The sequence below is a fragment of the Pseudorca crassidens genome, chromosome 7, assembly GCF_039906515.1.
Source record: "Pseudorca crassidens isolate mPseCra1 chromosome 7, mPseCra1.hap1, whole genome shotgun sequence".
NCBI lineage: Eukaryota > Metazoa > Chordata > Mammalia > Artiodactyla > Delphinidae > Pseudorca > Pseudorca crassidens.
The window spans coordinates 51756612-51783106 of NC_090302.1; the positions used below are offsets into that span (position 1 = coordinate 51756612).

Genomic DNA, 26495 nt, shown 5'->3' on the forward strand with positions numbered 1-26495 from the left:
TCAGGGCTGGAGACACTTTATTGTAGGAAGTAAACCAACTCTGGGCGTCAACCTTGTCTCCAGCCGCTACTTAAAATGTTCCAGAAATGCACTGAGCTCTGAGAAGAGCATGGTTTCTTGCCCAAGAAGTTTCTAAGCAAAGAAACTAGCTTTGGGGTCGTGTATTTCTCTCTTATGTACTTCGACTGCTGCGAGGACACTGTGGACATGGCTGTATTCATTCCTTTTGAGAGTTAAAGTGACCAGAGGTCTGAGCCTCCATGGTTGGTAGGCAGACGTTACACAGTGTGACTCTGGTGGCTCTATTATCGTGAAATCTGTTTCACATTTAGTGCTAGTTGGAAGAAGTATCTCATGATTTTCTTTTTTTTTTCCTTTGGTTGGACCACAGTCTTCTTTCACTTAATTTCCCACGGGGCTCGCCAGGGCACCTTAATGATGTCTCAGTGACGCACTAATAATCTTTTATTTTTATTATACTTTCACTTTATGCTTAACACATGCAAAACTTGCCATTTTAACCACTTCTAAGTGTAGGATTCAGTGTCAGTAATGACATTTACAGTGCCATGCAGCCACCTGAGGTTTCTCTAGGGTTGAAGGCAGCCACTGGTCTAGGAGGTGGTGGGGTGGCAGGGTTGCCAACCCCAGGGTGCCCTTCTAACCCGCCCACCCCTTCACTCACCATTGCCTCACCCGCAGCATTCTAGGGCTACCTCCAAGGTACCAGTGACACCCCGTTCATCCCTTACGTATCTTTTCCCCAAAGAATCCTCTTTGTTTACATGATGCCTGGATCCTGACCTCACCCCTGCCCATCTTCTGTGTGACCTGGCTAGTTCAGCGTCTTCCTTTCCAAAGTGACCCTGGTGCCCAGCCCTCTCTGCTCCAGGGACCACTCACCAGGCCACTGAGGACCTCTTTTGAACTGTCTGCCCGTTCTCTTGAGCTTACTCCCAAGTGGAACAGTATTCCAGAAATAATCTTAACTCCCTGCCTGGTCCCCACATTGTCCCTCATTCATCAAGTCCTCTTCTGTAATCAGCCAGCTCTCAACTCCTCTATCGCCATGTTTTCCAAAATGAATGACAAGAACAGGGTGATTTTTCCCTGGTCCTGCTATTTTGAAATTTGAATCTTCTCCACAAATACTGAGAATAATTACTTGTATTTTCGGTTGCATATTCTTTCTCCTCATTTATTCTTTGACCTTTACCTTTTTCTTTATTGACACTCAGCAGACATCATGGTGCCTGAAGAGGGCTTTGCAGTATGCTCTGTGTAACTCCTAGTTCAGTGCTTCATACAGGGTTATTGTTATTATTTTTACAAAAACCAATATACGCTCATTGGGGAAAAATCAAATAAGATAGAAATATATTAAAACCAGAAGTTTCATAGTAAAGTTTTATAATTTCTTTCATACAGATATTACACATTTTTGTATTCCTTCCCTACCCAGTGTATGTTATGCTGATATACATTAATACCTACAAGAATGGTTATTACATTTCTGTCAAATGCCTCTTTTGGCATCTATCAAAATAACCACGTGGTTTTTCTCTTTTTAATGTAGTAAGTCACATTAATGGATTTCCTAATGTCGAACCATCCTTATATCCCTGGAATAAATCTTACTTGGTCATGAGGCATTATCTTTTTAATACATTGCAGGATTCAGTTTACCTGTATTTATTTAGGACTTTTGTATTTACTCATAAGTGAGTAATGGCCTTTTTTCCTATTTTGTGGTATCTTTATCATGTTTTTTGTCTCATGGTTATAAGCTCAAAGGATGAAACAAGTTGTTCATCTTTATTCTCTGAAGAAGTTTAAATGACATAGGAATAATCATGTCTTTGTGTTTGAATGAAATTACTCATAACACCATCTAGGCCTGGGTCTTTTTCAAAATGGGGAATGTCTTGATTAACTCTTCTCTTTTATGGTAATCTATTGGTATCTAATGAACTCTTTTCCTCACTTAATGTTGGCAGTTTTCTTTCTTTGGAGAGAACTATACATTTCACTTTTATTTTCAAACAGTGATATAAAATTGCTATAACTGTGGTTGGAACACTATACCTGTGGTTATATCCACTTTCTCATGTTTAATGCTTTTCTCTTTGTATGCTTATTTTCTGTTAGATTTTCCCAAAGGTTGGTTTGTTTTATTGGTCATTTCATATCACCATCATATGAGTTTGTTTGTTCATGTATAGATTTTTTTTTTTTTCTTTCTGCGGTACGCGGGCCTCACACCGTTGTGGCCTCTCCCGTTGCGGAGCACAGGCTCCGGACGCGCAGGCTCGGCGGCCCTGGCTCACGGGCCCAGCCGCTCCGCGGCATGTGGGATCTTCCCGGACCGGGGCACAAACCCGTGTCCCCTGCATCGGCAGGCGGACTCTAAACCACTGTGCCACCAGGGAGGCCCCATGTATAGATTTTGATTGGCATAACTTAATCTGTTCTTAAAGAGATTTTTGAAATTCTTTATTTCTACGTATTTCTTTCAATACCCACTGAAAAAAGTGGATATTTGTGGTAGTGGAGCCAACTGGCTTAAAGAAGTTACTCCCCCAGTGTAGTAAGTAAATGGCAGAACTGGGAATCACACTGAGATCTATCACTTCCTCCCACCCCCCATATTATGCTGCTTCTTGAGGTATAAAGGATGTCTGTGTATTAGCTTGGGGTCTGCTTAGAAGCAGAACACAAGACAGGACGGACTTGTGTGCTGTAGTGTATTGAATGGTAATTCCAAGTAGGAAGAGTGAGGGCAGGAGGAAAATCCAACATCCAGCTGTGTTACAGGAGTCATGGCGGGCAGCAACAGGTGTTAGATCTGGGACCTTCTGGGGAGCTCCTAGAGAGCCTCTCAGAGTCCTCTACCTGAGGATACTACAGCAGGAGAGGTATTTATCCACAGGCTCCCACTGCCATTGGCTGAGGCATTAAGCCCCCTCACTTCTGATTTGCGCATGTGCTTGAAGGAGCATAGTGTCTGTGGCATCAGAGAAGCCTGGGGGCAGGAAGTAAGTGGCCCACGGTCCACTCTGTACAAGGTGCCGCCACAGGGAGGTGAGTTGAAACTTACACGGAGGATGCCAATAGGATGTTCCTTGGGCGCAAAAGGCATCTTTTACAGTCTATTTATAGGAATATCATTGGAACTCACCCGTGACAGTGTGTTTCCCCAACTCTGTTTTCCATGAACGTTAACACACATAGCCACCTACCACTTATACCTTGGATTTGGGGTACTATGAGTTATTTTTATTTCCTTAAAGTCTGAAATTCATTGGGAGAGTGGGATATTATATGGTCCATTTCCAAATGGACTTCCTTTTCATCTGAAACATCTACCAGGGGAAAAGGGGGCCTGGGAGGATTAGTTAAAACTAATGTGTTGAAGATTTTCCAGCAGATTCCAATTTACTGATGAAGTTCCCCATTCTAGAGAAGATTTATTTTGGTTAAGAAAGGCAGAAAAATCACCATGAGAAAGAAGCTGTTTTTACCTTTCTTAACTGAAATATATCTATTTAAAGAAAAGGTGAATTTAAAGGTATGAGAGAATGTGGTTTGCTTTGGGGCCTAAGCCTGATTTGTGTTCAGGTTATTTCATTTTCCTTTGTATATTTGCATAATGGTTCAGAGCATTGAGTTTGGTGTCTCCCAAACCTGGGTTGTCACTTAGTGCCACATGACCTTGGGCAGGTGTCTTCCTCTCTCTAAACCTTACTTTTTCCATCTGTAAGTTGGAGGTGATAGTATGCATTTCATGAAGTTTCTTTTTAGTGTGAATAAGTAATGTATATAATGGGCATAGCACTGCATATGGCACATGGTTAGGGCTTAATAAATTGTAGTAACTTGTATCGGTTTTTCATTAATTCCATGGTCTTCTTAACTGAATGTCCCGGATTGGTTTTGAGCCTGCCAGAATTCTTAGAAAGGTTACGGTTGAAAGTGTTCCAGGCAGGACCAATTCCAGGAGTGAAAGGGAATGATTAGTAGTGTTGCACTTTTGTCATTTCTCCTCCAGTATCCTCGCAGTAAGTCCACACATACATGTGGACTTTTTCTTACTTCTGTAGCCTACTCCCCTCTTGCCCGTGCCTCTTTTTTTTTTTTTTTTTTTTTTTTTTGCGGTACGCGGGCCTCTCACTGCTGTGGCCTCTCCCGTTGCGGAGCACAGGCTCCGGACGCGCAGGCTCAGCGGCCATGGCTCACGGGCCCAGCCGCTCCGCGGCATGTGGGATCTTCCCGGACCGGGGCACGAACCCACGTCCCCCGCATCGGCAGGCGGACTCTCAACCACTGCGCCACCAGGGAGGCCCTGCCCGTGCCCCTTTTGAGAAAAACCAATTTGATAAATAACATGGTAAAATAATACTGATTTTCTGTCTTAGTCCTCCTCAGTATTTGCATTTTAAAAGAACATCAGTTTTTATTCTGAAGAAATGAATCTTTAATGGTGGAATTTCAGATATTTTGGTCCTTGGGTGGCAGGCATATTTTAGGGACAGGATCTCTTTTCCTCTGATTCTCAAATCACTCTTTTGTAAATAACCACCTCTTTTGTATACATGGAACCAAGTCTACGTCAAGCACCTTGGTTGTTACTGAAGTGCTTTAAATTTGGCTTTATTCCAAATACCATATTTGTGACCCTCTCATAATATCACATACTTATAATAACATGGTATGTGTCACAAAACGTTGCTATTTTATAATGTTTCAAACATAGACATTATAGTATATTTTTATTCTAGTTGTCAGTTGTTTGCTTTGGAAGGTGTATGACTACTTATTAACAAGATAATTTAGTAAACTAGTGGCCTAATGTACACACCCGAAAATGACTAACTTAACCTAAGGAACTGTCCTCTGATAAAGACCTGCTGTATTAAAACAAATTGGGAATAATAATGATACCCACTGCACATTTTATCAGTGAGTTAGATCTTTTGCGAAGTAAAAGTTTCAAAAATCAAAATAGTTTAATTAGTTTATATGAACAATGTAACTACTGTAGTTAATGTGTGCTTTTCTTCCGTTCTAGTTTGCAGTCAGCCATTTCATACTCCCATCAAGATGAAGCTTGCTATACAGCTGTTTTTTGTACTTTGTTCATCTAAAAAGCACTCTTTAAGTCAGAGATTTAAAAGAGAAAAAAGTTATTTCCAAAAATAACTTTGGAAAACTGGTTTTTAAGAACATGATTCTGAATGTACAGTTAAAATAACTTTTTTTTTCTTAACTGGATAGAACATTGCTGTTTTGATTTTCTCTGTAAATCCTGACAAGGTTTATTTTTTGAATACACATGCGTATTCTTCCGCCAGTTGTAATCTTGGTGTGTGAACTGTGCTATGGCCTACTCTTCCCTTATCTCACTTATTTTAACAATTGCATCAAGAGCTAAACTCTTAATATGTCATTTCAGACTTTTTGCTATGAGGATATGTGTTTTTGTAGAAATACATAGTTTGCTTGGCTTTTTAACGTAAGGGGGGTCATCATAGTGAACAGATGGTTGTTCAAATCTACTTTTTTCAATCAGCAGTTGGTCTTAAAGACCTTTCATGTTGGTGCATGTAGATCTACTTTGTTCTTTTTAACTGGCATGTACTATTTCAAAGTTTGGAAGGATCATAGTTTATTGGTTAATTTCCTTCTTTATTGACAATCATGCTTTAAATGCTGCAGTCTCCTTGTACACAGGTGCTGGTGTTTTTCTGGGGAGATGCTAGGAAGGGACATTTCAAAGAAGCCTGCATTCTAGATTGTGTTAAATGCTGCCAAATTACCCCCCAAGACTGGCTGCACTGGTTTACGTTCCTGGCAGCAGTGCATGAAAGTACCACTTTCTCCCAAACCTCTGCTAGTGTGGTATTTGAATATATACATTGTTGTCTATCTGGTGGGTGGACAGTGGAGTCCAGTGGGTCTTATTTCCATCAGGAAGCCAGAGTACCTCTTGAGAGACCTTGCAGTAAGGGAGGTACCCTCAGCCAGCATCTGGACAGTGCCTGAGATGCCTAGTGGCTGGACCATTTCATCCACCACTTCTCCCTCCTCTCCCCACAAACTGAGTACAAGAGCAGGTCACACGGGTTGCAAGACAAGCCCCTCCAGTGTAGTCCATCCTCCCTAACAGCCAACTTGTGCTGAATCCCAGTCAGTCTCCCTATAAAAACACCAGCTCATATGCACAAGCAGAGGTGCTTGGAAGGACTAACAGTTTCCATCTCTTGTAGCTGAGTTCTCCTTACTAGAGGATCTCGTCTTGGAGAAAACAGACCAAAAAACAGGAGAAGGCAATTCTGCCTGCTTTCTTGTTGACATAGCATGGGGGACAGTTATATTTCCACTGCTGTCTCCTTTGTAAGAAAAGTTGAAGATGTGTCCTCTCTCTGTAATAGGCGTGTGTCCAGGTCTGCGAGGTCGTATTGGGCAATAGTTCAGATTCACACAAAAAAGCAGTGATTGACACTCTTCTAAGGACTGGATTCATAGACTGAGCCAATCGAGATATCAAATAAATTATAGTGTTAGGAAATTCATTGTGAAAAGTTAGCTAATGATCAGATTTCAGCCAAGTCTCCCAACAAAGTCAGCGATTGATTGTGAGGCAGAGGCTGTCACATGTCACCGGAAGGTCCTCTTCTGTATCAGCACAGAGACGGAGGAGGTGAACCTCCTGTTCAGTGGCTGAATCCCAGTGACTGGGAAAAGCTTAGTACATTATTGACAGAGAGAATGTTAATGTCTCCACTAGGGAAGAAAGGTCTCCATATCTTCAGGAGTAATCACTTGATACTGAATTAGTTCTGTTTTGTACTTGATTAACTCTGACTTTAAGTAGGCACTTAAGCCTTTAGAGCGTTAAAAGAAATGGAAATTTCAGAAGTCCTTAACACAAAGAATTTTAGTTCTGAGAGAGCAGTTTGAAGCCACTGAGCTCAACCCCCTCACTTTATAGATGTGGAAACTGAGGCTCCAAACATGACTCGCCCAAGGGACTGTCTAGTTTTACAAATTCCGTAGAATCCAGGAGTGTGTTACTGTACTGCTAACCGTCCCGATGCTCTGGTTTTAGATCTGAGCCTGAACTGGACTGTGTTAGCTTTGCTGATGGATAGGGTTTCCCGCTGGTGGCCCCGGTCAGGCCCTGTGGCGTTTCTGTTAGATGTATCAGGAGCCCTTGATACTGCTGACCGGGAGGTGCTGGAGCTTGCTGGGGTGACTGGTTCATTTTTCACTGTCTCTATCCTGCCTTCATGGAAGGTCATAGGAGGTGGAATTGGGTAATTACTTATCTACTCTGAAAACTCTCCTGTGTGGATCGGCCCAGAATTCAGCCCTCTTGTGCCCCTTTGTGCTTAGTGAACGTGAGGCCTATGGGAAGGATCCACCTGGGAGCCCACCTACACCCTGCTGTCCTTCCTCCAGGTGTGCACTTTGCTGAACTCATCATCATTATCTTAAATCAGATGAAGGGAAAAGTAACACTTTTATATGAGTAGGGGTCTTCTGTGCCCCTTTCTTCCCCTCAGGCCAATGTAACTTGGGAAAAATAAGACCCCCTTTTTAAAAAAACGTTTATTTATTTGGCCACGTCGGGTCTTAGTTGCGGCACATGGGCTCTTCATTGCGGCATTGGGATCGTTCAGTTGTGGCATGCGGGATCTTTAGTTGCAGCATGCGGGATCTGGTTCCCTGACCAGGGACCGAACCTGGGCCCCCTGCCTTGGGAGCATGCAGTCTTAGCCACTGGACCACCAGGGAAGTCCCTAAGACCCCTTTTTTTGATATCACTCTTTTTGACATCTTGGTGTCTGGTTGCTCTCAGATTCCCAGATCCTATGGTTCTGTTTCCTACTCTCCTAGCAGAGGCCTGGGGGTCTTGGTAGAAGTCAGCATCCCCCCACGGCCCCTGGCAGCCTCCCTGCTGGCCCAGGAGAGACCCTCCCTCCTCTGTGCTCTGCTGTTTCAGAGCTCAGAAGGCTCTGCAACAGGGGGTCGCCTTTGAAGAGGCTGCAGGGTTCTCCCAAGTGTCTCCTACTTTACTTTCTGAAACACCTGATAGGCAGCAAATGGATACCTTTCCCCAGCCCTTCACTCCACCGAATTACATGTTGGGTCCCTGAAATCTCTTTTGCTCGGAAAGTAGATTGAAAAGATGTGGGAGTTGGGACCCCCTGGGTAGCTACTTTCCTGGATTCATTTTCAAAAGGCAAACCTGCAGCTCAGGTGATGCTTGGGCTTCAAAGCTGTCTTCTTCAGCAAAATCATGGCTTTCTGGAGGGGAGCTTGGGCAGCAACTTTGTGAATATGAAGCAGCGGAGGGCTCATGGCAGAGGGCTCCCTGGGTCGTGTCAGCAGAGTAGCCCGCGTGAGAAATCAAACCGGTAAACCCATCGTAATGTACCGCGGCCTTGTGGCGGACAGTCCCAGGTTCAAGTCCTGAGTACAGAGTCTGGCTCTGACTCTCAGCACTTGTGTGACCTTGGATGTGAATCACCCTCTCTGAGCCTCAATTTTTTTAACTTTGCCAAATGAGGATATTAATGCCCACCTCCCCAAAGGGTTTTTGTGGAGACGATAAGTACAATGCCTGGAACATGATAGGGGCTCAGTGAATGATAGCAATGATTATTAATTATTATGCTAATAAATAATGTGGGCTGAACCTCATTTCACAGGCCTGCTTACCTAAGTCAGCACTTAGCAGCTCCTGCTGGGGCTGGTAGTCCATCCTTCCTAAGGAGTCCTGTTTCATTGCCCTAGGGTCTGCCAGCCTGCACTCAATAAAGAAAGCAGTTTACTCCTACAGTGCAGGAGCAGAGAGCGGTGCTCCCGGCGGTGGCCTGTTTTCTTTGATTTCCTTTTATCCTTGCTTTCTGTCTTTTATATCACTTTTTATTACTATGAAAACAGTACATGTTTATTAAAGCAAATGAAAACCTGTGATACCTGATAGTCTGTTTTTTCACAAAAGGTTCTAAGGACTTTTTGAATAAATGGATGACCTTGGTTGAGCACTATAAAAAATTTCCCCCTTAACCACCAACTACATTCATTAGCTAATGCTAATGTTGGTGTCTTTTGTTTTTCTCACAATTTTATCTGGTTCAGTGTTACAAATAGCAATATTTCCTAACGGAAATAATTAGAAGTTCATTTTATTCTCTGCTCTGACACGTACAATCCTGGAGCCTCATGGAAGCACTAGAAAACATGAGACTTGCTGTTAGCCGAAAATAACAGTCTTATAATGTCAGTTCTTTAAATACCAGCCGTTTTCTGGTTAGCCCAGGACTACATTCTAATTAAGCTCCTGGAAAGCAAGCGGAGGGGAAGCTGATTATCACCTTGAGATTCTCGTACTGGTAGATAGATACTTTGAAAGGCTGTGACACCATTCTAGGGTGGGGATGCAGACCAGGCTGGGACCAGAACCTTACTCAGCAAGGATGCGTCTTTTCCCTAAATTATGGAAACCTGACATAGTAAAAGTAAAACTCTAGGATCCACCCACTTAATAGCAGTACCTTCTGTATACTGAGTGGTATAGGCAACACTTTAGAAATTTGCTCTGCCCCAAAAGGTGACATCTCTGCAATGTCCAGAAGCCACCGCTTTGAAATGAGGATACCAACAGGAGGTTAGAGCCCGAAGCCTGAGTTCACCTCTTGAGTGAAGTAGTTTAACTGGATGCCTTTCATCAAGAGTAAACTCTTGAGAGAGTAAGCAGTAAACTGAGAGAATAGAACTGTGTCTGGAGGGGTTGGGGGGAGGGGTAAGGTGTCATTTGGCAGAGAGGAGACCAGGGGAGAGGATCAGGGAGCACCGGATACCTAAGAACAGAAAAGAAGTGCACAGAGGTGAGGGAGGCGCAAAGGGTCAGGTAAAAGGGTAACTGAGAAACAATTCACCTTCCTCCTGATTTTGCTTCAGATGGTGCCCGGTGTACCTGTGAAGTACTTACTGCTCCCTTATTATGGAAAGGGAAAAGCAGAGGAAGGAATAGTGTTGACTGAATATATTTTAGTTGTAATGACGACAGCCCTTAACATTATTGTTTTCCATGAACGAATGTCCAGAACTGAGGTGTATAGTGTTCAGTTATTGCCCACAGTCACATCACCAGTAAGAATCTGCTCCCAGGTGTCTCTGATTACAGGTGTCCCTGGTTTTTTCCCTATGAGAACAGAGACTTGTTTTATTCATGGCTGTATTCGCTTCATCTACGATGGTGCTGGGCACAGAGCAGATGCTCAGGACATATTCCATGAATTAAGTAACCAGTTGACACCACACTGCCTTCTTTAATGCTTGAGAAGAGTGTTAAGACATAAAGAGGACCAGCGGTAGTCATTGTGTTCCTGGGCACTCAGCTCCCTAAGAGGTCTCTTCCAACACCTTGAATATGAAACAAAGCATGTTCTGAAACTTACGCTTTCAAAATTACGGTGTAATCAAAAGGCTAGGCAGCACATAAACTTGACAGTTGATGTAATTTAAATAATGTTTCTGATCCCCAGGAAGCTTGCAGATAACTGTGGAAAGCATTTCCACATGTAAATTTGCCAGTTTTGAGATGAGCTGGTGCCTTCTGCAATGAGCAGGTTCCTTGAGCTTGAAGGAGCAGAGGTCGCCATTTGGTACTTGGTTGCCCTTTGCTCTAAGCTTTGAGGGCGGCCAGTAATGCTGCGAGTGCCGGACTTTCGCTCTTGTTTTCAAATTAAAGATTTAATTACAGTCTTCACTGAAGATGAACCAAGTGTGAAAATACCTGATCTACTTGGAATGTGGGATCGAGGAGGAGTGTGTGGGTTGGAATCAGTGCCTGGGCTCTTAACTGCTTTCAACAGTAGCACTAAGGGTGCGATCAATTATGTTGTGGCCAGATGCTGGCCTGTTGGTTAGTCAGAGTCAGTGAAATTTATATTCTTCTTTATCATTTTTTTAAAGCTGAAAGGTTTTTTTCTTAGTAGTTACTCTGATAGACTACAGACTTAAATCTGCAAGACTTCAAAGGTTTGAAAGATACGCGTCTTTGAAATTTGTGGAGACTTGGCTTTGTAGATCAGTACGTGGTCATTTTGTATTAATGTTTCAGGTGTGCTTGAGAAGAATGTGGATTGGCTCATTGTTGGGGCCAGAGTTGTATGTCCATCTGTAGAATCAACTTTATTTATTGTGTTGTCACATCTTCAGTTAGTCAGTCAGTCAGTCATCAACCAATCAACAATAATGAAAGCAATCTATGCAAAATCTGTCCAACGACACCATATTACCTATTTTTTTTTAAGGTCGCAGTTTTATAAGCTTCTTCTGTTCTGGAGAAAAAAATGTCTGTATACTGTTCAGTCTTCCAGATTCTGTCCTTCTGGTATTTCTGTCAGTGTCCAGAGTGAAGTTACATCCATCCAAGGACTGAGTTTAAGGATAGATTCATGAGGTCACATTAACTTGCCATCACTGAACAGTGATCTCTTTTGCATAAATGAATTTTCCAAACAACTCATAATTCCTCCTGTGATTGCCAAAGTTCTCTGCCTCCCACTCTCTGATGACAGACGTTTACAAAATGGATTCCCTTCTTTCTCGCCTTCAGTATGCTGAACCTTTCTTGAGGGTTCAGGTTCATTGTCATAGAGATCTATTTTTGTACTCTCAGCTCTTCAGAAGTCTCCATAGGTGTTTATTTAGAAAGAAACATCTTGTTAGAGACATGCTTCTGGAAGAATAACTAACTGGCCATACTGGGATAAATTAAGATGAAGTAGAAAAGACTGGACAGGGCAACCAGATGCTAGCAGATGAGGGTAACCGGAAGGGAGGGAGATGCAGGAGGGCTCTGTGCAGTTCAAGAGAGGGGGACAGAACAGTGGCTTAGGTTGGGGGGTGGGTCTGAGAGAGCCTGAGCTGCAGGTGATGTGGGCATGCGCAGGACCCAAGAGAGGAGAAGATGGTGGGTTCAGTTCTAAACAGGTGAGGTTCCATTGCAGGAAACTCACCCAGGTGGAGATGTTCAGCCAATATTTCATATATAGAAGTAGTTCTCAGTGAGAAATCGGGGCAAGAGATAGGAATCGTGAAGTCATTTGCAAGGAGGTGATGTTTAAAGCTTATGTGGATGAGAGGACCAAGTGGAGTAGTTTGGAGAGTCTGTGTCTAGGGTTGGTGTTGGGGAAGGATGGTCCAGGGGGGCAGAAAGCCTGGAGGGCAGCTGAGGGGGATGAAGGGGAGAGGACATGTTAGGTGTCAGTGGTTTTGAGCAAAGAGGGAAAGACTGCAACAGGCCATTGGCTTTGGGGACTAGCAGGCTATGGGTGACCTTGAGAAAGCTTTTCTGGGAGTGAAACAGCTACCAGTTTGCCAGGCATAACCCAGTGAGGAGTGGGCAGTGGGCCAGTTCTTCACTTAAGTTTGGTGATGATAAAACAGAGACTGGGTGGTAGGTCAGGGTTGGGGAAGAGAGGATGCAGTGCAGGAAAGGATTAGTGTAAAAGGATCAAAAGACAAAATCCCACACTTCACACCCCTTAGGATGGCTATTATTAAAAAACAAACAAAAACCCCAGAAAATAACCAGTGTTGCTGAAGATGTGGAGAATCGGAACCCTTGTACATTGCTGGTGGGAATGTAAAATGGTGCCCCTGCTGTGGAGAACTGTATGGTGGTTCCTCAAAAACTTAAAAATAGAATTAACATATGATCCAGCAATTCCACTTCTGGGTATACACACAAAAAAAGTGACAAGAGGGACTTGAACAGATATTTGAACACCAGGGTTCATAACCAGCATTGTCCCCAAGAGCCAAAAGGCAGACACAACCCATATGTCCACTGATAAATGCCTGAGTAAACAAAATGTGGGCTGTACTTAGAATGAAATGTTATTCAGCCTGAAGAAGGAGTGAAGTTTTGCCACACGCTGCAACATGGATGAACCTTGGAGACATTATGCTAAATGTAATAAACCAGTCACAGAAAGACAAATACTGTATGCTTCCACTTATATGAGGTACCTAGAGTAGTCAGATTCATAGAACCAGAAAGTAAAAGGGTGGTTACCGGGGGGCCGGGCAGAGGGAATGGGGGGAGTTATTGTTTAATAGGTGCAGAGTTTCAGTTTGGAAAGGTGACAAAGTTCCGGAGATGGTTGGGTAGTTACGGTTGCACAACATCGTGAATGTATTTAATACTGCTGAACTGTACACTTCACAGTGGTTAAAATGGTAAATTTTACATTATGTGTATTTTACCACAATAAAAAAAAATTTCCTTAAGCAGAAAACAAAATCCTGAAAGGAGACCAATTTTTTTGACCATTGGGAGGAAGAATTAAATGAAGGTCGTCTTATACTTTGATAAATACCTGCCAGTGTTGGTTTCCTTCATTTAGTTCAGAGCTGAGCTTGGTTGACCAGCACCAGCAGGTCCTGCCCAGAAGCTTCTCGCCCAAAGAGAACATGGGTTGTTCTGAGAAGTCCCTAAAAAAAGGCTACAGTTAAGTTTAGTTTCAGACAGGATGTAGTTGGGGGGAAGAAGGAGAATCTTTTCTTGAAAGCAAACTAAAATACTTGTCAAGACGTGAGGTCTTCTCTCCTGAAACAATTAAAAAATACCATAAACCCCTGGAGAGGGGAGGGCACAATCACATTCCCTGAATGCCTTATATCACCCACAGATTAAACCTCTTTAGCACTGAAGTCCCTTCTTGGGATCTAGTTGAACAGAAGGCATTTTAAACAAATAGAAAAATGTTTTAAGAAAGACATATATGATTTGTTTTTTTAGCAGTTGGGGTCTTATGCAAAGTGTGTAAATACTCTTTAGGAAAAGCATAGTTTGTGCTACTTTCTTGTTTCTCTTCACCCTTAACAGGGACCGTTCCAAAAGAGCGTATTCTTGAGTCTGTAATCTGAACTATCTTACCCACCCATGATGGCTGTGTTGTAATTAGGAGGTAAAACAACCTGTGTGACTGAGTAAGCATGTATTCTCCTGTCTGGAAATGCCTGGAATTTTCTATCCTGATTGATTTCATCTGGTATATGTTATTTAAATGTGTCCTGGTGTTCGCTTCCTTCTTCTGTACCAGAGAAAAATACTAATAATTACTCATTTTAAATTTCCTGTAACCCTAGTTAGAAACAAAGAGAAGGAAAAGTTGGCATAGTATTAATAGCCAATACTGGTGGAGTTTTGCGTTTGTTTTTTTTTTTTTTGAAGAAGGCATCATCTCCTGATAGTAAAAGTAAAATAATTTACTGGACACAGTCTTCTACCCTGCTACTAGCATATCATTTGGGGCACAGTATTTCTTTTCAAATTATAAGCTGCAACTTTTACACAAGTTCTACTTGTGAAATGGCTTGTGAACTTTCTCTTTTATTCATTTCATTGCAAAGTATCTGAATTTTTTTTAACATCTTCATTGGAGTATAATTGCTTTCCAATGGTGTGTTAGTTTCTGCTTTATAACAAAGTGAATCAGTTATACATATACATATGTTCCCATATCTCCTCCTTCTTGCGTCTCCCTCCCTCCCACCCTCCCTATCCCACCCCTCTAGGTGGTCACAAAGCAGGAGCTGATCTCCCTGTGCTATGCGGCTGCTTCCCACTAGCTATCTATTTTACGTTTGGTAGTGTATATATGTCCAAGCCACTCTCTCACTTTGTCACAGCTTACCCTTCCCCCTCCCCATATCCTCAAGTCCATGCTCTAGTAGGTCTGTGTCTTTATTCCCGTCCTGCCTCTAGGTTCTTCATAACCTTTTTTTTTTTTTAAGATTCCATATATATGTGTTAGCATACGGTATTTGTTTTTCTCTTTCTGACTTACTTCACTCTGTATGACAGGCTCTAGGTCCATCCACCTCACTACACATAACTCAATTTCATTTCTTTTTATGGCTGAGTAATACATTGTATATATGTGCCACATCTTTATCCATTCATCTGTCGATGGACACTTAGGTTGCTTCCGTGAAAGAGTTCCTCAAAGCCATACGGCTGAAGCTGCACATCTTACATATTTTGTTAAGCAGCATGTTTTATCAGAGATGATGTAATTCCACAGTGAAAGGCTGACTGCAGGCTGGTGGATTAGCTGGAAACCGAGCTGATTTCGGGCCCCAGGTGAGAAAGCAGCTGCATTCCCTCTCCTCATGCCTGGCTCTCCTGGCAGTGGTGTTGACTCCAAAACGTTAATCTTTTTTCTTAGTCTTAACAAGAGTCCCATGAAGGTGGAGATTTTCATCACACATTACCCTTTAAGGTTGAAGCATCTGTGATTCTTTCTTCTCAGTGTGAAGGAAACTCTCAGCAAAGCTACTTTAAAAATGTCTCTTGTTGCAAAATATCTGGACAGAGCCAACCTAGTTTCTAGGCTGGCGAATGCCATGGCCTGCTTTGCGGGTTTGATTTCTTTTGTATCTGAGAAAACCGCTTTCCCAGAATCAAATGGGAACTCTCTACCAGAGGTGACTCGTGGAGCCTCTTGTTAGCCTGGTCTGCCTTGGTTTCTGAGATGATCACACACCTGTTTAAACTCTGTTTTCAAATGCAGTTGCACCTGTGACCACCCAGCCATGGTACCATATGTGGTTTGCGTTGCAGAGTCCCCAAGGCACGTGGTCCTGCGGACTCGTCCAGAACCAGGCTCTCTGGCTGAGGTCACGCCTCAGGGTGTGTTTGATGTGGCTTTTCTCCTTGTGTCGGTGCCCAGAGTCCTTCCAATAAATACAGACAAAATTAGACAAAGCCTTTGCACTTTAAAATCGTCAAAACTGGCTTTAGACTTGAGACTCTCTTTGCCAGTGTGTGGGGTAGCCCTGTTTTGTGGTGGCAGCATGTCTTGTGAAGACCACATTCCATGGGCTTTCTCACTCCCCTATCCATTATTAAGCACCTGCTGGGTACACTGCACTGTGCTAGGTAGTGTACAGTAGATGTTCTTGGCCGAATTTCAGTTTACCAGGTGTTAGTGTTTTATCCAATAGACTTTCTGTTTCTTTCTCGAGGAGGTTCCCCTTGCTCTGCTGGTTCAGCCAAGTCCCTTCCCCTTTGGCCCGGCCTCAGGTAATGTCATGTGTACCTGAAGTCCCGGGAGAAAACACAATATAACAGGCTTGGGTTTCAGTTCGGAATTCATCTTCACTTTTAGCCTTCTGCTGTGTAACGAAGGACGAATAAAGTAAAGGTCACCTTTCTCTGAACACTGAAACTGAAACTTATCTGAAAACATTCAGGGAGGCTTGAGCTGTGTTGACACTAACTCTTTTTTTTTTCTTTCCCAACCAGTGTTTAATAAAAGTCTTACTAATTTCTTGGTCCTGTCTTAGGCAGTGGAGGACAGAGACTAAATCACACTCCTTCCTTAGGGAAGTGCACAGACTCAGGCCAGGGGAGAGGAGTCTTCACGTTTACACATGATTTTGTCATTTATCATCTCTTCTATCCTCGGAGCAACTTTGTGAAATGCGTCATTATTACCTCCTTTTACAGTGAGAGAAATTGATGCTCAGAGGTGTTTACTGAGGTGCCACGTCTGACGGCAGAGCTCATGGTCTTTCCACACGTGTTCTCAGGTGGCCACTGTTGGGAGCTTGGCCCGGGAGCAGGACCCCCTCAGCCTTCCTGCCCTTGTCAGTACACATATGTGGTGGGAAAATGGTCTGCCTCTTCAGAGAGGAGAAGCTGGACCAGAGATAACAAGCGCTCAAGAAAGACTAAGCAGGGCAGGATGGGTATAGATGGGGGCAGCTGAGGGGAGTGATGCTAGGAATAGAGCTCAGTTTGGACCACATCCAGTGCTGAGGTGCTGCGTCTGTGGGACACACATGTGGGTGACCAAATGGTACAGCTGTGTACAATGGTAGTGTGGGCTTTTCAGATGCATCGGGCTTAATGGGGCCCCAAAGCTCGGTGTGGAACCATCCTAAGTGCTGTACTGTGTCCCCATTGTACAGCTGAGGAGACAGAGGCATGGAGAGGGTAAGGCACTTGCCCAAGGTCTTCGGATAGTAAGAGAGGGTCTTCTGGCAACACCCATACACCTTGCCCTAGCCCTGCTTTGTCGCCTTGTGACTGAAGGTCAGCTTCTGGTACCCCAGCAAGCCTCATCCCATCAGGGCTCCAGGTACCCAATAGTTGTAGATTAGGAACAATGAGACCCCTACTTCTTTGGGGACATTGAAGCCTGTACCTAGTACTTCCCAGAGTTTTCAACTTTTAGGACAAACTTAGGCTCAAAAGGAAGATTCTTCCTGCTTTCAAATACTGCTGCCTGAAGGAAGGGTTGGCTTGATCATTGGATAACAACACTATTTTTGGTCTGGTATGTCCAGAGGTATTCTGCTGCTTCATTTTGATTGGACACCTCTTCTCAAAAAATGAAAAAGCCAGAGCTTATGTAACGAGGGACCTGTTGTCCAAATGAGGACCAGGTCATTTGCCTCCTGGATTTGACACTCTGGCTGTCATGTAGGCCCCAAGTGAAGTAAAATGGATATCCCTGGTTCCTGGCTCTCTCAAGGCACACTATGTGTGGCCTGGAGGGAACAGATCTTGTACTAAATACTGATTGGATGCTGGCACCTTCAAAGACAAGGATCTTCTAACGTGAAGACACTGAAATGGAAGACAAAGGAAGTAAAGAAACTACTATGTACTCAGTGATGATCACAGTGACCTGTTGTTGGCCTCATTTTACAGATGAGGAAACTGGTGTTTAAGTTCATTGCCCAGGTAGTTTAGGGGATTTCTTCAAGGTCGGTGTTGTGGTTATTTCAGTGATGAGGAAAATAGAGCAGAATTAGTCAGTGTGACGATTTATCTCAGAATGTTGTCATGAAAGTGAAGAAAAGGCCACACTATGTTTAGGTTTTGTTACTGAGTATATTTTGGTTAAAACACAGTGAATTAGAGGATCTTTGAATCTGGGATTGTGTGTTTCCAGTGCTGCCTTCATGGATGACACATGTCAGCTGAGCCAGTCATAAGGAATTACCCGTCACATACGCACTTGCTCAGTTCAGAAGGAGTGCAAGAAGAAATATCAGTGAGAAAAGGCTCCACAGCTCACGGTGCCACTTTGGGCGTGAGGGAGCACCCAGGAGCATTACCACTGCCAGTAGACAAGAGGGTTCTGGGGAGGGAGGATTGACGACATGCTCAGGGTGTGAGTCCCTGCCAGGGTAGGGCCGCTGTCACAGGCACATCACTTATTCACGTGCTTGCTTTGAGACTCGAGTAGTTTTGGGGACCCGCCCCCGCCCCCCATGGAATAAACGGGGAGTGTGGGATCCCAGCAGCTGCCCTGCCGTGGTCCAGAAGAATCTGTCGTGGAGGGTGGGGGTGGGGGGAAGAGAAGGAATGCCTGCACCCGAGGTAATCCTGCCCGCGTCCCAGGTGAGGTGGAAGGCTGAACGGGGTCCCTTCTCTTTTCCCTTTTTGTGTGCATTCTTCCCTTCGTGTGTCCGTTGAACTCCGTAGGTGGTAAGGTGGTAGGTGGGGTGCGTTATCCCCTCGTTCCTTGAGCAGCAGGGTAGCAGTCTGCAGTTCCAGCAGGGCCAGCCTGTGAGCCCCGGTCCTCACACTGTCTCCCAGGGGCTGCCAAAGGAAGCTTGATAGGCTGCTGTTTGTTTTGAGAATTAAGAAGTTCTAGTGTTATCTTGTGTTGTATCCGTGTTACACATGAAATTTAGAGAGAAAGAGGCAGTGTTGATAGTGGTTAAATATGTGCTTTCTGTTATCGGTTCACCTTGTCTGTAAGGTGGCTTTTCCTAGAGCTTGCCAAGGCTGTGGCAGCAGGATCAAGGAGGAGGCACCGATCACGCGCCTCTTTCCATCCACAGGAGCTCTCCTTTATGATGGCTTGGCCACTTCTCCCTACACTGTGCACAGGGCTGGGCTGGCCCCTCTCAAAACTGCTGTTAGATTTTAGACTGGCAATTAAGGTAATGTTTTCAGGGAAAGCGTAATCCTAACCAGACTCTCTCTCTAGCCACTACGCTTTTGATTACACACAGGTGGACAAAAACACATTTAATTGTTTCAAAGATTATTATGTTTTTGGTAAATTTATAGTAAATGGGGGCGATTAATAAAGGGCTATTTTATTCTCAGCTTGTGGTTTCTAATTACATCAGTTACAGCTTAGCCTTCCTCTTCACTAGCGTGCAGGCATGGACTGGAAAAGAATGAGCTAATCCTTGATAGATCAGGTGGAATAAAGATCTCCATTCATATCTTTACCTTTTATCCCTTCTTCTGAGTGCCAAAAATTAATGCTGTTTGAAAGTACAAGCTGAACCTGCCAAGCTTCGGACAGCTAAGATAATCCTAGTTATTTTAAATGGTAGTGAGAAGGGTAGCAGTTCTACTCTGGAAAAGAGCCTATTGTGAAACATCAAATATCTGCTAAGTGGTATTGATTGGACATGATTTTATTTCCAAACACTATGGTTATCATGAAGCGGAAGAATTCATTGTTTAAGACATTTTCATCAGCTTTTCATCAGACTCTTAGGCTTGCAAACTCGAGGAAACCAAAGAGACCTGTCAGTGTCTAGGTGAAGAGTTGCTAACAGTTGAAGAATGCCACTTGCATTTTTTATTTTTAAAATGGTTTCTTAGTGGGAGCTTAATAGTGTTTAACATCTAGAGGAAGAACAATTTTTTCTCAAGCACGAATATCCTGTTTCTCACATCGCTGGAAGAGAATTGTTCGTTCCGGTCCACCGACTCCTAACAGATCATTCAAGTTAAAAGTCAGGGGTCTTTGCGGTGTCAAAAGATTTAGCAGTTAGATTGGGTTTTGTTTTGTTTTTTAGAGAGGTGGGTTTGGGGGGGGGTGCAGTCTATAATATTTTCCAAAAAGAATATTGGTGGTTAGATGGCATCACTGAAATCATCTTTTTTTCCCCCTCAGAATTGGTAAGAGTGATTATACGTAAGGTTTCTTTGTTTGTTTTAAAATAATAATAAAAGAAAGACCATTTAGCTGCTGTAGACAAATAGGCTAGTCGAGAGAAAACAGATACAGGGTTTGCTGGTTCAAACCAGGGTCAGCCTCAGAGGTTTACCCACCTTTCGTTGTAACAAGAAAAAAGATCAGATGGGCACTTTTTCCTTTTTTTTTTTTTTCATTTTCTTGCTTTTAAATCTCTACTTCGGTCTCCAGAAGTCATTTCTTCCATTTCTGTAAATGCTGGGAGCCTAGTGATGATTACAGGGTAGCATAATCCTGAATTGTCTGTTGCCTGTGAAAGCTTCCTGTCCCCCGTCCCCAAACCCCACCCCCCAGCGCCGGAGCAAAGCACTCACGTCCTCGCTCATGCAAATAGTGGTGTGTTGAGCATCGCCCGGCCAATTATTCTTTCTTTCTTTGGGTTTATTCCCCAGAGTGGAATTACCAGGTCAGAGGGTATGAACAGTTTTACAGTTCTTATTACATGTCACTAGGCTGCTGTCCAGAAAGATTGAACCAATTTCTAGTGCTACCAACAGCGTATCTTTCCCCACAGTCCCGTGGACAGTAGGCATTAGCATTTTTACAGAATAATGAAGAGGAACCTTTTGAGTTGAAATTAGCCCTTCTGCAGGGCTCATTAGAATCAACACGCAAAAAAAGAGAATTTTGGCTTTTTAATTTTTAATTGGTATAAAATGATTTAAAATGATCGGTGGTTATTCTTCCCCCCAGTAAAGTTTAATGAAGCTGCATATAAATGAAGAGGGTACCTTCATCTTTAAGGATGATAGTAAAATAAATTTTGGACATTAGTCACTAAGATAAACACTAAATCTTTGATGCACTTGGAACTGCTTTTATGAGGTGCTACACAAAATGAGTTAAACAGACACTGTCCCTAACTTCAACATTCAGAGACGATGCGAAGCCTTTAACAAAAGTGAAATGAACATGGATTTAAATTTTGAGTGGAGAAAAGCTTAAAGAAATACAGGTATTTTGCAAAACAGGTTGAGTTCATTTGTTTGGATCTTCTCCGGAGTGCAGTCATGCATTAAGTATGCTTGGAGCCTCCCTAGTCTATGCAGGTGACCCTCCGCACATCTTCACACCCTCAGGTCAGAGGAATATTTTCCAAGAAAGTACCCACAAGGCAAGTGAGAGCAAAAGGGGGGCTCTCCCCAAGTCCTTTCTTTTGCAGAATTCCCGCCCCTTCCTTTTTCAGTCACAAGTTGGGCCGAATGGGGGAGGCAGGGTGTTTGTGGCTGGGGTGGGAGCATCCCTAGGTCAGCTGTTAACTGTAGGCAGAAGCTCAGAACACGTCTGGAGAACGCTTTGCCTATTCCTTTACAGCCTCTGCATTAAGTTGACAAGGGTCAGTTATTTTACCTCCTCAAACTAACACAGAGATTAGGACGGTTCAGTGGCCAGTGACTAAATGTGACACCCAAGGGTGGGGATGGTGCAGGGGTGAGAACAAGCCAGGAGGTGGGGCTGACCAACGTTGCACTGCCCTTGGCAGCTTCCACAGCGCCTCCTTTGTAAAAACGGGAGAACAATTCTCTCAGTGAATGGTTTGAGGGTTAAATTTACATACTCATTAAAGTAGGTGACATACAAGAAGTAGTAAATGTTCACTCCCTTCTCCATCTCTTCTGTACAGAGAACCTTCTGTCACTGGCTTGAGATGGGGATGAGGGTGGGCAGATTAACGCACAGACTCTGGTTGGCCCTTAGTTGGCTCTCCATATCCTTGTATAGTCACAAGATGTCAGAGCAAAGTCTGCTCTCTGCGTAGATACAACATCCTTGGGCATGTAACACAATTCATAAATTATCTTGGATTTGCAGGGAAATTTAAATCCATATAACAACTCAAATTTAGTAAGAAGCCTTAATGAACAGTGAGAAAATGAAAGCTTCAGGTTTCCTAGGTTCAAATTAGTACTCTTTTTGTTTAACTTAGTAAATCTAAACACATACTGCCAATATCAAAAGTAAATTGTGGGTTTCCCTGGTGGCGCAGTGGTTGGGAGTCCGCCTGCCGATGTAGGGGACACGGGTTCGTGCCCCGGTCCGGGAAGATCCCACGTGCCGCGGAGCGGCTGGGCCCGTGAGCCATGGCCGCTGGGCCTGCGCGTCCGGAGCCTGTGCTCCGCAACGGGAGAGGCCACAGCAGTGAGAGGCCCGCGTACCGGAAAAAAAAAAAAAGTAAATTGCTTGTCAGGAAATTACCCACACTGTTTTTCAAATTTTTTAACTTACTAAGTTTTCAGAACATTCCTTTCCTAACTGGATATTGAGGTAGCTATCCCAAACTGTCCATCTGTCTGTCTGTCTGTCCATATGTCACATTAGAAGAACGGGGCTTCCTCAGATAATTTGGTCCAGTGGAGTGGTTAAAGATCCGCTTCTTAAATCCCAGCTCTGTTCTTTTATTTCTGTGTTGTTCCACTAGCTGCAGCAAACCTCGAAACCCATAACAAGCGTAAATAGTGTTCTGTTGTAAAAAGGTCTCTTTTCAGCATGGTAATATACCTTATTAAATTCCAAACATAATAAGTATTGATGGCAAACACATCAGGACCCAGTACAGCTTCTACTATGATTTAGTTCTCTACAAATGACCAGCACTCAGCTCCCAATGCATTTTGCTAATTACATCATAGATTTCCCTATTGATGAACACAAGCTGAATTAACACAGGGGCACTAATGTACCCTTTCACCATTATTGTTGTACAAGAAGCCGTGGCAGATGCTGGCAGTTAGTTACACAAACATTAGTATTAACGATTGGCCATTTGGAATTGGTGACAAACTACTGCCCTGCGGAATCCTGAGGCTGAAACCAATCAGGAAGTTAATGAGGAGAGAAATTACCACTGCAGCTTCCCCTTAATTACATTCACACTAGGCAGGAAGGGAGTTCTGGGGGTGGATCTAAACTCAGCTAAGGTTAAGAAGGTCAGAGACCCTTTTGCTTAAATTTTGTATCTACTGTGGCTTGTAAGGTTGCAAAAATTGTTCAACACATTATTACTTTTGCATCCTTCATATTTAATGTCAGATTCCTAGTGGAGTTTTATGTTTATAGGTTTGCTGTTAAAACCGTTACCTGACTTCTGTTTTAGTGTTGTATAATTCAGTTTCTTTTAATTTTTGGATTTTTTTAAGTTTCCTTCCCATTTACTGCTTTTGACTTTTTAAAAGTTGGGTATGCTTTTAAAAAGGTATGTACACCTTCCCCCAAGTGTTTGTTTCCCTCTGTCCAAGAGAACTAACAGGAAAGTTGATAAGCTATCGCTTTCACTTGCTAGCTACTGAGAAACTAGGGTTACCTGTCAAATGGTGGAAATACATGGGTGGGGTCTTGCTTGGGGTAGTTTGTCAGATGGATCATTTGACAAGACTTGTCAAACGATTAGCATCGTTTACATAAAGGGGTGGGGCTCAGTGAAGGGTGGAAATAGTATCCCCAAAGAGGGGGGAGAAGACTGTTTTTTGTTTTTAATGAACATAAAATTGAAACTCTGCTACTTAACTTGCCTCTTCAATTAAATAGATAATACTGTGCAGAAATACTATTTTTTATTCTAAAGAAGCACTGGGGATTTTAATGAGTGTCTATGAAAACACTTTCAACTCCGAATAGAAATTGCAGAGAGCGCCTTTTTCTTTGTTGGAACCTAATTGCACGGTGAATGTAGAAAGACTAGCCACTTTTAATGCACTCTTCTCTCTCTGTCTCTCCCCACTTCCCAGTATTCTCGCCACCCAGCAGTCAAGATTGTGGCTTGGTTTCCCTCTCCACCAGCTCTTCTGTTAGTAACGACAGCTCAAAGGCAGTGCTCGAATGTGAGTCTGCCTCGGAGCCCAGCAGTTTTGCGGTCACTCCTGTCATCGAGGACGACGAATAATCCGGCACCTCGATGCCTTTGGCCATTCACCTGGAGTGGCAGGTTTATTCCGTTTATACATAGGGTTTGTTGTTAACATTTTGTCTTGACTCACACCAACTTAACTGTTGAGAAGATGTTTGGTTTATACTCCTTAGAGCTTAGCCCAGAGGCTAGAAGACATTTGGAATAGTTTACTATCTGTGTCTGCCGTCTGCACCAATTAAGTGCTTTGCTCACGGAGTTAAATATTAGTGTTCCTCATTTTTTTATGACACTGGTTTACATGTAGTTTTCAAGAAATACAATAATTCACTCAAGTAAAGCAGTACATTTGCACCTAAATGTGTCGACTACTTTCAGTTTTAAAATGAAATCTTAGGTGCCTCAGATCTTTTCTTGAATTTTAGTATTTTAATAAAAGTGCTAAACCATAAATTTAGCCACGTTCCTGACTGGTGAGAAGAAAAGAATAGAGTTAGTGATTATGTTAGAAATCTGCAGAAGGTTAAATAGAAATAGTGTGTGTGTTTGTGTTGCTGTTAGAAAAGCCTAGCCCCGACCCCATCCCCTCAAATCCAAAACGTGACTGAAATAGAAGAAAAAATTAATGACTTTAAGAATTGCTACCTTTTCTAAAGGGTAGTTTGAAAACAATACAATTTAAAGTAACCCTAGTAATGCAGAGTTCCTGAGTGTTGTTTCTAGAAAAATATAAGAGTTTATGATGCACATTCTACTATTAAAAAAAATGGATGCAATCTAGATTATTTTGTAACCTTAGGTTGTAATCTGATTTGAAGATAAGTACATCTTTAAAAGTAACTATAGATTTCTGAGTTCATTTTTTGTTAAAAATTGCTAGTGGTGTACTCCTTATGTAACAGAAGCCATCCTGAAATAAAACTAGTCTAAAAAAAATTCATTGTTCTGTGTAGTTGCGGCTGTACCTGAAATAAAAATGTTATTGATGACTGAATTTTCTTGTGTGTATATTTGATGAGCGGTATTAAACAGGAAAAAAGAAATTACTTGTATTTTCTTCGCTCTGTGCTTTGAAAACATCTATTTGATTTCACCCCCATCTGTTGTAATCAATAACCTGACCATCTTGTTTTTTATTAAATGCACTTACTCTTAATTTCATCCACCAGTGGTTTTAGAGAGAATAATGTGGAGTTACCTATATAGGTTTGACATTATAAATCACTTCTTGGGGCTGAATCGTATAGCGGTATCGATTGATCCTGATATATCACAGAAATTTACTGTCACTTCTGTTTTCAATTAAAGATACAATCAGTCAGATAATGACTTAATTGGATTTTACAGAAGATTGAGTTTTATTGCCCAGTGCTTTACGAGTTTAGTTAAGGAAGATCATTTTATCACACTTGTCAGGCTGCTGCTACTGCAGCCGTGTGCCCTTCGGGGCGGCTGTAGCTGTAGGTATTGTGACGGCGACTCCGGAGGCTGCCGGGCGCGCCAGGAAGGACTGGGCCGCAGACTCGCCACGCCACCTTCAAGGCGTCAGTGGTGGCGTTTTGGAGATGAAGATTCCTTGCTCACCTGCGCACTCGCTGCCCACTGGCCAGGCCCCCTCTATTTCTTTGAATAATCCTGGCTTCTGCGGATCCAGGAATCTTCCAGTTCCTACTGTTCCAAGATGGCCCCAACACACTAATTTTGCCGGGTGTGTTTGATGGAGAAGCTCGGCACGCCCCTTCAACGGGTGTGTGTGCGTGTGTGCCCTCTCCCAGCACAGCTCCCTTCAGTGGCCCTGCGTTTCTGGAAAGCCAGGCGGAGCCCGGAAAAGCGCGCGCGTGTGCTCTCAGAGCCCTGACCGAGCACCCCCTGGGTCCCTGGTGAGCCCGGGCTCCAGTTTCGAAGGCCCTGCGCCTCCCGGCCTCCTACTGCGGCCCGGAGCTCCACTCTGGGCCGTCGGAGCCCTGGGAACCAGGCTTGTTTAGTGGGCCTCCTACGCCCCGAGGGTCCACGGCTTCTCCTGACGCCGAGTTTGGTTCTGAATTCGGGCGCCCGCCGCGCGGGGACTCTTATCGAAGATTCTGCCCAAGAAGGGCTACTCCCAGCGCAAGGACACAGACCCCAGGACCTCAACGGGCCCAGGCGGAGTTGAGGGAAGCTTCAGCTGCTTCTCTCTTCTCCGCCGAATGGCTCCGTTAAAGAGGGACCTGCGGTCTTCCTCCCGCGCCTGGTGGGGTGGAGTGGCCCTGCGACGCTCAGGTTTCTAACAGGAGGCTTATTCTTGACCGCTAGGGAGGAGAGCGCCAGTCAGGCCAGGCCCAAGCGGACTGCGTAAGGAACTTAAAATTCTGAACAGAAGGAAGAGCACAGACAGCAAGTCTTGTCTGCTGAATGTTAACACCCGCGTGTGAGGGGCTATAAGTTTCTCAGCTCTGCGCCTTTGAACGGACACCTGTAACAAGGCCGCGTCCCCCTGCGGGCGGCACCCGCAGTGTGTGTGGAGTGCGCACCACAAGTGTGTGCAGGTGTGGGCGTGTCGGGCGCCCAGTGCTCGTCTCTTGCGGGCGCCGTGGTTCCGGCGCCGAGAGACCGAGGCGGGCTCGCCG

The 26495-nt window shown here is 43.7% G+C and overlaps 1 protein-coding gene across 1 annotated transcript in view; it reads left to right on the plus strand.

The window, feature by feature from the left end:
• The window catches only part of DMRT1 (doublesex and mab-3 related transcription factor 1), a 105502-nt gene extending 80633 nt beyond the window's left edge, over positions 1 to 24869 (plus strand). The window contains exon 5 of the mRNA XM_067744242.1: positions 23771 to 24869. Coding sequence (XP_067600343.1) covers positions 23771 to 23925 — 155 coding nt within the window. The 3' untranslated portion in view covers positions 23926 to 24869. The remainder of the gene's footprint in view (positions 1 to 23770) is intronic.
• The last annotated feature ends 1626 nt before the right edge of the window (positions 24870 to 26495 follow it).